The sequence below is a fragment of the Melanotaenia boesemani genome, chromosome 11 (genome assembly GCF_017639745.1).
Source record: "Melanotaenia boesemani isolate fMelBoe1 chromosome 11, fMelBoe1.pri, whole genome shotgun sequence".
Lineage (NCBI taxonomy): Eukaryota > Metazoa > Chordata > Actinopteri > Atheriniformes > Melanotaeniidae > Melanotaenia > Melanotaenia boesemani.
The window spans coordinates 22789519-22805114 of NC_055692.1; the positions used below are offsets into that span (position 1 = coordinate 22789519).

Consider the following 15596-nt stretch of genomic DNA (forward strand, 5'->3'; position numbering starts at 1 on the left):
TTAGTATCCCATCTATTCTTCCTTTTTAAAATTGACATAAAATCAGTCATAGATTCTGTGACATCTTTTGAAATCTTTTGGTACTTTAAAACAGGTATAATCATAGACATGTTTTGAAACAGGAGAACAGGCCCTTAGCTTGTACTTTTAAATTAAGAGTATTCTCATAAATTTTAACATCTAAACTGATAATTCTCTCTCTCTCTTTATATATATATATATATATATATATAAAACATTTTACTGCATATTCTCTGAAGCCCATAGCAATCGACTCACTAAGAAATATGTGTCATTTCTGCACAGAATATCTACCATGCCGTGTAACTTTGGAACAACCACAGTGAATGATAACACAATGAGCTAGGTTTAATTTTACATCTGTGATCCATGACAGACAGTTTAGAAACCTTTTCTAAATCAGCTGGTAATATGAGACCATTTGATTCTGTAACATGTGTTTATGTGGCACAGCACTGCATTTGATGCTCTGCCTGAGGACATAAACATTTCTGTGAAATAAATGGTTGTGAGGACAGTTAACATTCAGACACTCAAGGGAAAAATACTGTAAGTGTAAACACAAAACAAAAAATGAATCTGTCATCTGCAAACATGCCAAAGAAAGTGTGTCAGCATTTTGTCAGGAAATCCCAGATTGTATATATTTGAACAGAAAAGCATCTCATATATCATGGGCACATTAATATTCCCAGAGTATTATTTTAGTGCTTTTCTAATTGTATGGTAGAATATTACTCACTCTGCCATATAAGGTGTACAAATGTGCTGTGTAATGTTTTGCAGATGAATGCAGTATGGTTGAATTATGAATCACATCTGTTATACAGAATTACACTGAAGTCCTTTCAATAGACAACAAGAACTCCTTGTATTTGAAACTGGTATCTAACTGCTGGAGGCTTTCAACTGCAACAAACTTACCCATGTGGAACAATGTCCAGTCAACAAGGAAACAATTTAAAGGATAAGGTGACTTTCTTTTTGTCTGTCTTAACAAGAATGGTATTACACTAGACACTAGCCCAGTAGATTCACAGACTGTGGAAATGCATACATTAGACATTTTTTTAACACTTTTTTTTTTTAAGTCAAACTTGAATTTCCTGTAAACAAAATACCCAATAAAGGTTTTTCAGTACTATCTTTAATAGGTTTTGGGGGTATTTTAATGGACAAAATCTGTCTCAAGATGACAACTTTTTCTGCTATGGCTGCATCTCCAAGACAGACAAAGGTGAAAACAGCACCAGATTCATGATAGCAGTTACATATGGTTATGTATGTTAATTCCAAAATAAAATGCAATTTAACTAATATGGGATCATTAAAATGCAGAATAGCAGGGTTAAAAAGTATTTGCATGTGTGAAGTGAATTGCATTGTTTGTAATATGCATCACAAACTCAACCATGAGGAAGGAAAAAATGCTCAAATGCTTCTTTTGCATGTAAACACACAGTACATACGCTGAAGTAAATGAGGACACCCAACACAATATGATGTTCACACACAGAATATGGCTTTCAAAATTTGAGCTCATTTAATCCCATCGCTTAATACATTCTTTGTGATTAAACCTTAATAGACAAATATAAATGCAGATAATGAAGGCCTTCCATTGGTAGCAACACAGAGCAATCTTAACATACAATAATGTCCTTTCAGGTATTAGATATCAGTATGCTGAATGAAAGAAAAATGTAATTTATATACATAGACAGAAATATACACATATGCAGGTGGACATACGAACACCCACAGTTAACAACAACATCTTTATTGACCATAGGACCATTAACTGTCAGCTTTAGTTCTTTTCAATACCTGCTTAGAAAGTATACTGCAGCACCCAAATTAAAAATCTGTACTGTCGATTGATTATGGTCACAGATACTATACCAACACTTAGAACACTGAGTACACTTTACAATTTAGAGTTTACACTAGCTTAAAGAGACAGAATGCAATCATCCCTCTTTTAGGTCCCTAAATGTTTGATCTGTTCATCAAAGAGAAGATTAAGTCATGTCAAAAAACAACAACAAAAAAAATGTCTCTTTTATTCTTCTATTTAATATTTACCTCATGCTCCTTCCAACTCTCTCTGCAACAATTTCTTTTCTGTCAACTCTGTCTTCTTTCAATAATGTTGTTCATTTCTTCTCTCGCTCCTTTAGTGGGGAAAGTTCAGAAGTCTTTGCAGCATCTTCGGTCTTTCAGGTTTTTATGTCTTAGTCAGAGCGAGAGTTTGCTTACCGAGAATGGCCCTCTGGTCTTTTCGACCAAAGGTCCTTTGTAAAGCCGTGTGCTCCATCACAGTTGAGGTCAGCCTGGACAATTCATCAAATGAACAGCAAACTTACAGTTGTAAAATTTTAATAATTTCCACTTCTCTTCTTCTTTTGTTGTCCGCTTTTATAAATACCATTTATGTCAACTGTCACCAGAGATTCAGCCTTCTTAATATCAGTCTCAGAAATTACACCTTCTGCATTTGGGATCAGCTTGTGGGTGGATGACCTCTTTTTTTCCCTCCGCCTGGCACTTCTACAAGGCATGCTGGGCCAGGATCAGAGCCAAAGCCAGACTGGGAAGCAGCACCCAGACGCTGGCACAGAGACAAGGAGAATGATCCTCTCCCAAGTCCAGGGCACCTATAGGTGGTGGAGAATACTGAGCAGAAAGAAGAACACAGAGGGAAAAAGACATGTAAAGGTTAGACATGATTCAGACACTCATGCTGTTTTTCTGTTCTGGCATTTAATAAGGAAAAAGAGAAGATGAGGGAGGTAAGCCAGAACAGGGTCAGAGCTGAGGAGAAGACAGACTGTAGAAATTACTTGTATCCATACCAGAGCCTCTTTGACATGAGCAATACGTGTTTGACTATGACCAAATATTTTGATATATGAAGTACATTTCAGGACTCTGCTACTTGGCATGCTCATGGGTTCTTAAACAAGATGGCAACATGGGAAAGAATCTTGTGAGCCCTTATTCCTTAAACTCTTTTAGGTTGTGCCAGAAAGTCTCTAAATAGTTTTTAAAGCTATCTTTACTTTTTTTTCAGGAAAAACATGTGGCAATGCCAGCAACATCTAAGGGTGTCTTTTTTAATATTTCATAATGCATATCTTACAGTAAGTAGATGCTGAACAAAACACTTGCTATAGTATTTGAGTGTTCACAATGAATACACTGGAGAGTTTCTTCTTATGCTCAGAGTAAAGTAACTTTATGTGCAACATGGAAACTGAGATGGTGCATTACTACGCTGTTAACATTACAATGGGGGAGTTGGAATCAGTCCAGATACTGCATGCTATGGCCTCCAGAGGTCCACTGTTGCATCCACACTACAATGAGTGCCATTATGTGCTGTTCCATAAAATTGTGAGCATTTTGAATACTTTTTCAATTTTCTCGGATTCTTGTAACACCAAACATAACCATTTGCCTTCAAGTTAAAGAAGTCCCGCTCAATTTGCAGAGGAACCATTTTCAGTCCAGCACAGAAATACCAAAGCACATCATAAGGAACATGAAACATTTGCTCCTCCTCATCCTCCCCCTGCTCTACCCCCCCACCTCATCTTCACCAAAGAAACCTCTGCAGAGATTGCACTGGTCCATTTCCCTGTACATAGAAAAAAGCATCCATTCAGATGTTATCTACTAGCACCTCATCTTCCACCAGAACAAGGTAACAAATAAATGAGAAACTAAATAATGAAGGAAGAAAATAGTGTTGAATTATATTAACAAGGAAGCCACAATATTTTTTCCTACAGGGGTAAAAGTGAGGGAGCATGAAGGAGAGAACGAAGCAGCATCCAAAATAGCTGCTTTTATCACAGTACCTATGCTTGTGCATTTGCATTTTACAAAGAAATAAAATGACAGTTGCCAAAAAAAGAGGGACACATGTAGGGGCCAGTGCTTGGTAGCTTGACAATGCACCAAACAAATCCACAACTAAAAGCCAATTAATTAGCAAAGGCAGCGATGTGTGGCAGCAGCCTGTTGACATGAGTCCAGATCTCTGGCTGGAGCAAATATCCGCAGACCCACACAGGCTTGTGAGGAGGTACACATAAACATAAATGGGTGACTAAAGCACAAACACATGCACACACATGCATAAACTGTGACAGGATACAACCTGTGTCAAAACATACACTCACTTCAGCACCCACACAAACACAGAGAAAAAATCCCTCAGGAGTATATTTAAACTGTTCAGATCATATCTGAGTTGTAGCATTGAACCAACTGCTCATGCTGACATCAATTTTTATTATCAATCAGCACATAATTAAATTTACAGTGAAACGTGGCTACATGTCCCAAGGCCAGTTATCGAGTAACCCTGAGTTATGCAACTTCTGTTCAGTCAATTTTTTTCGACCAAACTGAAAATCAACAGCGACAACGTTACATGAGAACACAGGCAAGACAAGCTTCCCACTTGTTTTAAACCTTCTTTTAAATACAACTAAAAATGCAACTGCGACCCGGGATACCACAGGGAGTTCAAAATTTCTATCATTAAACTAAAAAACACCCCCCCCCCCCCCCACCACCACCAAAACAACAAAAAAAAAAAAACACATAGGAAAGTAATTGTCTTTCAGTACATAGTTTCCCAGGAGATGTGATGGCAACTAAGGGTACTTGCGCATACACTCCGGTGCGTTTCATAGATATGAAAACTGCATGCCACACCTAGGTACAGTAGAAAGATCTACAGAAGAGGCAGCCTAAGTCAAAAGAGAAACTGTTCCCATTTTATGTCTCTTTAACACCATAAATATGCATCACATCAACGTTTATCAGCCAATATGTCACATAATGATGCTTTTGAAAAACAGCAGAGTTTCCAAATCTATATTTTACGGTACACCAATCACAAGTTATTATCTCAGATGTTTTGCCTTATTAAAATAGATTTGCTGCCCAAACCTAATCAGTGAGTGAGAACTGAAGGAAATATAAAAAATGGTCTAGCATGAGACTTTCTAAAGGATGAAAATGTGGTGTCCAAGACAAAAAAAAAGGTTCTGTGATAAAGTAAAACTCTGGTAAAGTTAGTTGTCTGACTTTTACAAACTGGAACTTCATTAACATTTTTTCATGTACGTGACAGAAAGGATTGAGCATTTGGACAGAGCTTTAGCTCATATTTACTCACTGAGCATGTTGAGGCCCATAACAACTGTCATTTTGAATAACAATGTGCCTGAATTAGCTAAAAATACCTTGAAATGTAAAGAAGGAGCAGCATGACTGACATGAACAGAAACAGGCTGAACATTATCCAATATAATGTCATTGTGATAGTGTATCTATCCCTCACACCTCATACATTCTTTTACCCATATCATTTGTTGTCATGTGTATGCACACAGAGTGTGTGTTACTACAAGGCTCACGCTGGTCACCATGAGATTTACAGCTTAGGACATCCTTTTTTTTTTTTTGCCAAGAGGACTCATACCATAACAACACTTCCTCAATTTATCTGCTGTGGAAGTTTGACAAGTTTTAATTGCCAGGCATGGTTGCTGGAGAATACAGGGCCGCCCAAAATGTCCCTACCAGCTCCTTCTCTAATTATAAACTTCCTGCTTGAGTAATCACACGTCCTATTGTTTCCTAATTACCATTTTTACAATAAATTAAACACCATGCTGCAGAGAGACAGGCACTGAGCAGTGCATCAGTTCTGGCACACACACATGCACACAAAACCTTTGGAGAAAGCATCATCCATTCTCTCTCCGCAATCCTCTCCAGCTCTGTGTCTCCAGTACCTTTCCCAAATATATAGTGTTATTGTTATCAGTAGTGCTCGTTCATTAATTCTCCTCTTTGCAACATTTTTTAAGGTTTTAATTTGCTGTCTTGACAACAATGAGGGTTTCGGAGTGAAGCGAAATACTGAATGCCTTGGGTGAAGTGTGACCATTTAATGGCTGTGATGTGATACGTCTTAATGGGAGTCATTCATTCGACAAACAAATTGGCATTCATAAACGCCGCACACTGCTTGGATTTGGATCTGTAATAGTCAGTGAAAAATTACATGAACAATAAAACAGCAGCAGAATGTTGTACAAAGCACTTTTTATACTACCATATCTAATTCAGCCAAACTGGGTGACTGGGTCTCCTGCAAAGGTGAAAAACATAATTTGTCATACATGTCAAGGTTGTAGTGCACATCTAAACTACACCTGTAAAACACAAGAATATTTCATTGTGAGGATCAATCAAAATTGACAGAAAGATGAAAAAAACAGTCAAAGAAAAGCTCTTTTGAGCCCTAAGTGCAGGGTGAAATCTTTCAATCATTTTCAAGAGAGACAGAATAAGAGTGGGGATCTTCATCTTTACGGTTTGGGAGAAAATGTAAAGTTTTATTAAAAGACAAAAAATCCATGCATTTGTCCAACACAGCAAACAGTGATGTTTTTCTGCTTCAGACGGTAAGCCCAGTTTCAGTTGAGTTCACTGCAGTCTTCAGAGTGGTCGGCATTTAGCAGAGAACAGGCCCTGGGCCAGTATTTTAGAACCTCTAATCCAGATTAAATCCCCCACCTCCCGTTCCTTTGACTATTCCATTGTCTAAGAGAGAAAAATAATATTTCAACCACATGTCATCATCTTGGGCGTAGCATAAACTGTCTTATCATAAGGCGTGTATTTTGATGTGCCAATGGCTTTAACAAGCATAGAGATAGAATGTGATGTGAATGGGAATGGTGCTGCATGTTGCGCTTTAGGATTTTGTAAAAGTACAAAATCCCCCTTTCATGGATACAGAGTGGAGGAGGTTTTTTTGTGGTTCATAATGCAATGGGTCCATTTTAACAAATTTATGCAAAGAAGTTTCTGGAAAGTGGTGGAAATGTATGGATATATTTAGACTAACAGCAACAAAAACATCACATTTGTTTACATTTTACATAATACAATGACCTATATATGATGTGATACACGCCAAGATTAACAAACATTTCTCTAGGTTTCTATCTAACCCACAACAAGGCAGTTAATGACTAATGTGACAATATTCATGACACCCTACATACTGAAACAAATAATGCAAGGCTATTACCTTTGTGATTTCGAAAGAGGGCTCCAGTTTGGCTGTCGCTGAAGTGCTTGGGACAGTCACAGTTTTGTTCTGTGTGCTGTACATCTCATAACCAAAGGCCTGAATGGCATTTCCTGCGGGGAGAGAGAATAAAGTCACTTGTTTTTGACTTCCATCCCAGCACGAAGCCAGCTAGCAGACAGACAGCTCTAAGTCAAATTCTTGATCCCTTGCCCAATCTTTGGCAACCCAGGGAACGAGGCAGGGCATAAGTAGGGACTGCAAAGGAAAGGAGAAAAAAGAAGTACATAGAGGCAGTCTTTTTGCTTTGTTAGTATCCTTGAAAGTTTTATGTAAAAACTAATCACAAAAACAGAGAGTTATTTGTGAAATCTGTCTAGGGGGCCGTACAGGATTTTACGAAATGGCAATACAGTATATTTAACATTGTAAGATGTGCTTTTCGTTTTTTCTGCCTTGCATGTTTACCCTGTCAATTTAGCAAGTAATTACCCTTCTAGGGAAGGGAATCCTGCTGAGGCACAATGGATGCATTTATCAAACACAAACAACTTTGGTTCATGCTTTTTGCTCATTACAAAAACACTTGCAATGTTGCACTAGTCATTCTTGGACTGCAACAAGGTGACCAAATAGGGACACAATGTCCACACTTGAGCCGATGAGTGCTAATTTCCTTGCCAGTAGAGGATTGCAATAGAATCTCTTAAAAGTGACAAATCAATCAGTTCAAACAGAGGACAGTAGTCTGTGAATTTAGGAGAGGTTGTGTGTCTGTGCCTGCAGATATACTGTACGCATGTGTGTAATTTTGAGAGTGTATATGTGCAAGTCTGCAAAAATGTGATAAATCCCTGTTCAGTCAGCTTTTCAGTTAGATATGGTAAAATAGGGGCTGAGTACCTTTTCATTGCTCATCCGTTTAAAACACGAGGCTTGTTTCTCTTTGTTCAGCCAGAGAGAAGGCAAAGCATGTAATTGCTTGGCAACCACCTCCATTATAAGGTCAGCATGCAGAGATGACTTTGAATAGATTTATGTGACTGATCAAATTCAAAACATTCCCAAACAAAGGGGGAATGGCATTTCCCTGCTATCACACAAAGGACAAAACAAGATAGTTGTGGAATGCACATGCATAATCCAATCGTCACACAAGTGTACCTCTGATGCATGGTCTCAAAGATTTGTCACATCCTCTGTCCACCTACACAAACTATTATATAAGGCACAGTAAAACACAGAAAAAATTTACACACACATGTAACACATAAACATATTCATTATATTCATCAGCTTTCTCCCGACAGATTCACAAAGATGAGGGAATAAAGTCATAAATCAAACTAGATGGCCGGAGGGCTCCCAACCAGGATATTTCATTGTGCCCAAATGTTCCACTCAGTGATTAAGCTCATTGCCGATAGCAGTTCATTTTTTTTAATGACTCTGGACAAATTTTCCCTTAACCCCTGGGCATAGCCTGCATTGTCCTACCTGCAGGGGAAGATGAAGTACAACATAAGGGAATAGGGAACAAGAAGAACAGAAATCAAAACAGGAGGGAATCAGAGTTCAGACTGTGTTTGACTGTCATTAATAATCCTTTTAGCTGGAATGTTTTCTGTTGGACTCCCAGCATATTTTAGTCAAATGCATATGCTAAAAGACTTCTTCTGAATGACTATTCATTTACAGAATATCATAAAATGGAAGGCATCTGGTTTTCATTTGCCCATCATTTTAGTTTGTCAATGTTTTCTTTAAAGAAACAAAAACACTGAAAATGAGAGGTTAGTTGAATAAGAGGTTACGGTGGGGGTTAGTTTAGTTTGCAGGAGATGAAAGATTGTTTTCTTTTTTTATTAAAAACTTTGAACTTATTCTGCATGAAACAGTTTACTCATTTAACATTTTCTTATGATCTTGAATTTAATTACATTTATATGAGATGAATGGTGTTATCAAACTGGTAATGAAAATGTAGGACACCATTTCCTAGAATAAAAGGATTCCTCATGTCATAATTGCTCAGCCACTATCCAACATAGTTGTCTTACATTGACCACTAAGATAACCAAACTGCTGAACAATGTTGAGCTTGAGCTGCTGCATTTGGTTGCATTAGCAAGTCTGAATGAGAAACAACTAAAACATCAACAGCTAAAAATAAATAAGACACTTCACATTCAAATGCAGGCATCTCATGACAGAAAACCATCTTTCGGCAAAGCAAGCATGTGGGACAGGCAATGGAATTTATTACAACAATGAAATGAAATAGCCAATGAAATGATTGACTTTTTGAAGATATTCAAATATGTGAACATTTATCCTATTTCAAATGTGAGCTACTTAAATAACATAAACTACCAATGTGATATCATGTTCAATCTTCAAATCAGATCAGGTCAATATCCCGGAAAAAGTAACTTCACATTTTTATCACATCTTATAAACACTTAATTAGCATTAATAATCTGAGAGAAGGAGGTAATGATAAGAACCTCTTTAGGGGAAGACAGATAAACCGTGTCTTAACTGAACCTTTGAGGTGTTTGTTTTGTGTTTTCTTTTATACATTACCAAGAATTAAAATGCTCTATAAAGCCTTAAGAAAAAAAGACTACCTATTAAATGATTAAAATCGGTTTTTCAAATTAATTGATTCTGCTGTAAGAAAAATGAAAAACAACAATACATTTGAAAAGGCTTGAGCAAGACCAACATATTTCTTTTTCTTTAGGAGGGGCTAAGTTGCTTCTTTTGGGCTTTTTTTCTGGAAATATTGTCTTAAACAGACAGACTCAGAGCTCACAGATAATTAAGGGCTCAACAAACCCCTCAAACAACCAAGTGCTGTTTGCAAACGAAGACTTGTATAAAAAAGAAAAGAAAAAAAAATCTTGAATTGTGAGGGCCAAAAGGGTTGGAGGAACTCATGGATGTAAATTATTTTTCCCTACTGTGTAGAGAATTTAAATGGTGGCAAGTTAAAAACACACGAGAACTGCGATTAAGTCTGGGAATCCAAGTTTCTGTTGAATAGAGGTTAATGGGAGGGAAAAGTAGACTTTCTGACACTTGAAACACCGTAGCTCAAGATCTGTAAGTCCCAGTTCCTTCGAAGCAAAGTTTATTAGAAGCCAACTTAAATTCCTCCATTTTGATATATAACTTGTGTATGTACAGAGAAAACTGTTGTTTGAGAAGTTTTTTGGGCCAGATTTACAGTAAATCTTAGAGTGGAAAGGATTTTGGGCCGATTTATGAATATTCTGAATATATTAAAACATAACCTGTGACTGTGTTAAAACTGTAAAAGATATCTAAATAACTTTTTAGTCAGTCAAAGTTTTATCTTTCATAACTTGTTTTAACTTTGAATGATGTTTCTAGGTGAAAGTAGGCCTGATCTGTAATTTTCCAAAGTAGGCTGGGTTTTTTGCTCATGTCAACCAAATCCCATTCATTCCTATGGGGAAAAAAATGCAGTATTTTTGCAATTTATGTAAACACCGTAAGACTTTTGTACAGTAAAAGTCATAGCACACCATTCCCAATTGAGATGCAAGTTTTTGATAGAACTTTGTTTTTTGGGGGGGGTTAATGTCCCTAATGCTTTTAGCTTTGGCTCCTCTTATAAATGCTTTCCTCACCAGGCCCAAAATGAAGAAGAAATTGTAGATAAACTAGGGTTCATAAACTAAGAGCTACTTCTGTTTAGGTTTTATTTGTGTGTGTTTGATACTTTGGTTGTTGATGTGATACATGTTGTTACTGTCTTTGTTATTTTTTGGGGGAACTCCTGATGAGTGTAGCAGTTGGTTGTCTGCTGTTAGGTTGGATTGAGGAATCATTGCCTTCTATCTGCTGTATCTTTGTCTCCTCTTCCTTTTTTCTACTTTCCTTTTTATTTCTATCCATCACTGTTTTATTCTGTCCCCTCTGGTTAGGTCCAGGAAGACTACATAAATTCCATAATTCAAAATAAATGAATAAATAAGATAATTAATTAAATAAATAAAAAGTAATAATTAAATAAAATCAGATTTTCAAGAGGAGCCTTATACCCATGAAGCTCCCCTTGGCAAAGCAAATTTGTTCGGCACAACACAACAGCCAGACCATCACTCTACTGCTACCATACTGGACAAAAACTTGGCTGAGAAATTAAAGATGGTGCCTTTGTCAAAATTCTGTTTTCTATAGAGTGGAGAAAATGGGCACAGACATTGTTGAGCAAGTTGTGGGGAAACTAAACATCTTTTCCCTCCAACTTGATGAGACCACAGATGTCAGTGGAAATGCTCAACTTGTTGCTTTTGTGAGATACATTGATACTGGTGACATTTATGAGCACAACGGAGAGGAGATATTGATGTTGTCAAAGCGAGATGACTTGTAGCCCGCGTAAAAAAAGAAAACCTCAACGTGGACTCACTGTGTTATACACAGAGAGGCACTGGGATCCAAGAAAATGAGCCCTGACGTTTTGAACGACACCATCAAAGTGATCAACTTTATAAAATCAAGGCCACTAAATGCACGCCTGTTTCGCCGTCACTGTGAAAATATGGGAGCAGAACACACACAACTGCTACTGCACACTGAAGTGCACTGACTCTCTCGAGGAAGAACACTCAATCGGCTATTTGAGTTACAATCTGAAGTACACACCTTTTTGGCTGAGCATCAATCTCCCCTTGTCACCTTGTTCCAGGACAAAAACTGGCTTGCACAGCTGTGCTACTTAGCCGAGATCTTCAGCAAACTGAATGAAGTGAATACGTCTCTGTAGGGCAAAGACAGCAGCATTTTGAACTCGTATGACAAGGTGGGTGGCTTCCTGAAGAAAGCAGAGCTGTGGAGACGGTCTTATGTACATTAAAATTTCACCTGCTTTCCTCAGGTGGATGATTTTCTTACTGGTGAAGATATGGACAGAGCACTAGTGAAATCACTTATAGTGGGCCATTTGACCAACTTGATTCAGGGCTTTCAGTCCTACTTTCCTGAATCTGTACCACTGGATTGGGTGAGAACCCTTCATGTCATCTGAAGCAAACAGAAACAAGTTTCCTGTCACTTTTCAGGAAAAACTCTTGGAAGTGTGATCTGACTGTGGTCTCCAGATTAAGCTTGCTACATCCACACTCACACACCTTTGGAAGTGTGTAAAACAGAAGCACCCTGACCTGGGGCAGAAAGCTTCGGCGCAGCTACTACCTTTTGATTCCACATATATATGTGAGGCCTCCTTCTTTGCAATGACTGTGATAAAAACAAAACAACAAAACAGACTCTGTCTGGAGAAGAGCTTGATCACAGCAGTTGCCTCCCTGCCACTGAGAATGACAAAAATCCTCAGTGACCCACAATCCCACCTTTTCTACTAAAATACAAGTTCAAAAGTGCTCAGTTCAATGCAACAATGCAATCCTAAGAGTTGACACTTTGTAACTTTAAAGTGTTAGTGTTATTTTTTATTTTAAATAGATATGTCACAATGATAATATGTAAATGTGTTTAATTTTAGAAAATTTCAATTTAAAATGAAGTTAATCTTTATTTTTGTATATATATATATATATATATATATATATATATATATATATATATATACATATATATAATGATATTTGAAAAGAGCTGCTCTTTCAAAAATGTACCTTTTGAGATTTTATCCAGAGACTATTTTATTTATCTTTGCAACTATCTGTAATTTTTTTCAAAGATCACTGGCATTATTAAACTTTCTTTGACGCTGAGGCTATGGCTGTTTTTCATAAAATGTAATTTTAATGTATGGCCGGGTTGAATAAGTGTTGTAGCGTGCAGAGAGGTTTTGTTTTTGTGTATACCCTCCTCCCTTGTTGGAAGTGGAAGTTTATCGCCTGTTCCCCTTGACTGCAGAGAGGAGATGCTGCATTTTGTGTTATTTTTCAAGACGCCTCCTCAGCTCCCAGCCTCATCCTTCATACTGCACACTCAGCTAAAAGAGTAACCCAGCAATCTATTGAAATGGTCTGAAAGCATTATCCACACAATGGAACATGTTAAAGGCAATGGTGTCTTGTGGTGCTGATGACACTGCTCGCTATGCCATAACAAGGAAGGATTTCCCTATATTTTACTTTAGGCTGAAAAAAAAGCATAATGATATTTGAAAAGAGCCGCTCTGTCATGCTGCACCATATGTGTTGTGCATTAGAGGTGCAAATGATTTATATTTTACTGTAGCCTTCCCTATTATTACATTTCTGCTAGCTAGTTCCTTTTCATGACATCCTTCTCCCATAAAGGATAAGCGTGTTCAGATTAAATGTGAAAATGACATGCAAATGGTTTCTTTTGTATTAATGTCTGAGCAGATCTTGCCCACAGGAGGGATGAAAAGTGATAAAAAAAATTACTTGCTTCTGAGAAACTAAGAATGTTTAATTCTAACTTTATCAGTGAATTAAGGGATGTCTAGAAAAGTTTAGGACTTCAATGCTCAAACTTCAATGCATTTATCCATCTTCTTATCCATTCATCAATTAATATTTTTAAAGTTCTAATCCATATGGCTTAATTTCTTTTTTTATCATAACCAAAAAAATGAAATACTGAATTTATTTATGTATAATCTAATTACATCTAACTGATTCAGTTTTAAAGAATTGCTTTTTTATTTTAATTACATTTTAGAAATTTCTACCACCCACATCTCTCACATTTCCATATCACTCTATGTCTCCCAACAACATCCACAGAGTTCAAAAGCACAGAAAAGCAAAACGTGACATGAAAGCATTTAAGTTGCATTAGATCAAAGTTCGTGGCTCACACATCTCTGCCATGTTAGCAAGAATAACTACTGCATCACACACTTTTGCTCTCATCAATATTACATGACTATTGGACCCCTATCAGTTGCAAAACACATTTCAGATGTATGCAGAGTGAGTGTGTGTGACCGTTTGGCTCACTTAGGCATGTGTTATTGGTGAAGTACTGCTGGAAGTTCATACATTCCCCTTCTTGGTTTCCACTGCCCTTGCAGGTACACCACGGGGAGATGGTCCAATTGGAGAAACTGCTGTCAACATAGTTGGGAGTCATTTCTGTCCCTGTAAAGCATCGACACAAACACACGTACACACATTAGGACAAACAGCTATAGGTCACTAATGGACAATAATGGAGCACATTTATTGCAAGTAGTATGCAAAATAGGTAACAAAATGTTAGTTACAGGAATGGATTTGCTCTGTATGAGTTTGCAGCAACCATTCTGTAATGCTTCAATGAGATGTAAAGAGGCCATTTTGTTATATATTTTTTGCATGGTAGTTGCTTTAGGAAGTGTGTACCCTGTTTGAACACAACACTACAGCAGCAAAGCATTTTACTTTTCAAATGTCCATGTCACTGCTATTAGCTGGAGCCATGATTGTTAGATGCACTTTGGGTTGTATTTTTTAGAGGAATCCAGAAAGCTTTGTGACATGTTACACGTCATACAGCATGATATATGACACATGGTGAGGACGCACTGATAGATACAGAAATATGGACACTTCAGCATCCATTAAGCAGCAAAAAAGTTAAATGAATAAATATTTAGTTTAAATTTGAATTTACAAATCTTTTTAAAACCTCCACAAAATCACCCAGGTGCTGTGTTACATACTGGGATTGGAAAATATGCATGCACCAGTCTGCACATTGTTTGCACAACATTTATTATGAGCAAACAGATGGTTGTCAAGTGTTTTAATTAAGTAAACACCCTCTCTGTGCCTCTACTCCCTAATTTACTTCTGGTACTGAGCTGATGTCCAGTGTGCTGGTGGAGATATCAAGCCATGAGGGAAAAGAGAAAAGCTGAGTTACTCCTCTGCCTCCCTGTGATGAAGGTATTCTAAACTGCTGTCACACTGCCTCCTCCTTTAGTTTTTTACAACCATTATTCTTTATCTCATCATGAATCTAAAAAAAGAAAAAAAAAGTTATTTCTAAAGTGCAACAGTGTATGAATCCACTCGTTTTACTATTACCTTTTCTTCTTTAAACCTGCAAACAGATTTTCAATTTTCACAGTGTCACTCACAGCCCCGTACTGACCGATGAGCCTTGCATAAGAAGCCAAGCAGGCTTGGTGATTGTCTTGATTGGGACAGGTGCTCATGGTGTGTGGTGGCATCCAGCAGTTGTCTATGTAATCAGCCAACCTAGACCTGGAAACAGAGAAAGAGGACAGTTACAAACTCCAAGCACATGATAGATGAGCACACGAGTGCTGCTAAAAGTAGCTTCCAATTGTCACCAGTCTCAAACTGGGCAAGTTGATGCAACATCTGCTTCCACTCTGGTACAACAGGTGCTCTGAATAGCAACCAGTTCTCACTCTTGCCTCACTACCATTAAGTTATTAATTGTCTTAGCATACGTAATCTCAGTTGTG

The 15596-nt window shown here is 37.4% G+C and overlaps 1 protein-coding gene across 2 annotated transcripts in view; it reads right to left on the reverse strand.

The window, feature by feature from the left end:
- Window positions 1-351: 351 nt before the first annotated feature.
- The window catches only part of LOC121649606 (GDNF family receptor alpha-2-like), a 67094-nt gene continuing 51849 nt past the window's right edge, over window positions 352-15596 (reverse strand). For both annotated transcript variants that reach the window (XM_042000558.1, XM_042000559.1), the window contains exons 5-8: window positions 15257-15369; window positions 14119-14259; window positions 7145-7257; window positions 352-2697 (exon numbers count right to left, since the gene is read on the reverse strand). In XM_042000558.1, coding sequence (XP_041856492.1) covers window positions 2572-2697; window positions 7145-7257; window positions 14119-14259; window positions 15257-15369 — 493 coding nt within the window. In that variant the 3' untranslated portion in view covers window positions 352-2571. The remainder of the gene's footprint in view (window positions 2698-7144; window positions 7258-14118; window positions 14260-15256; window positions 15370-15596) is intronic.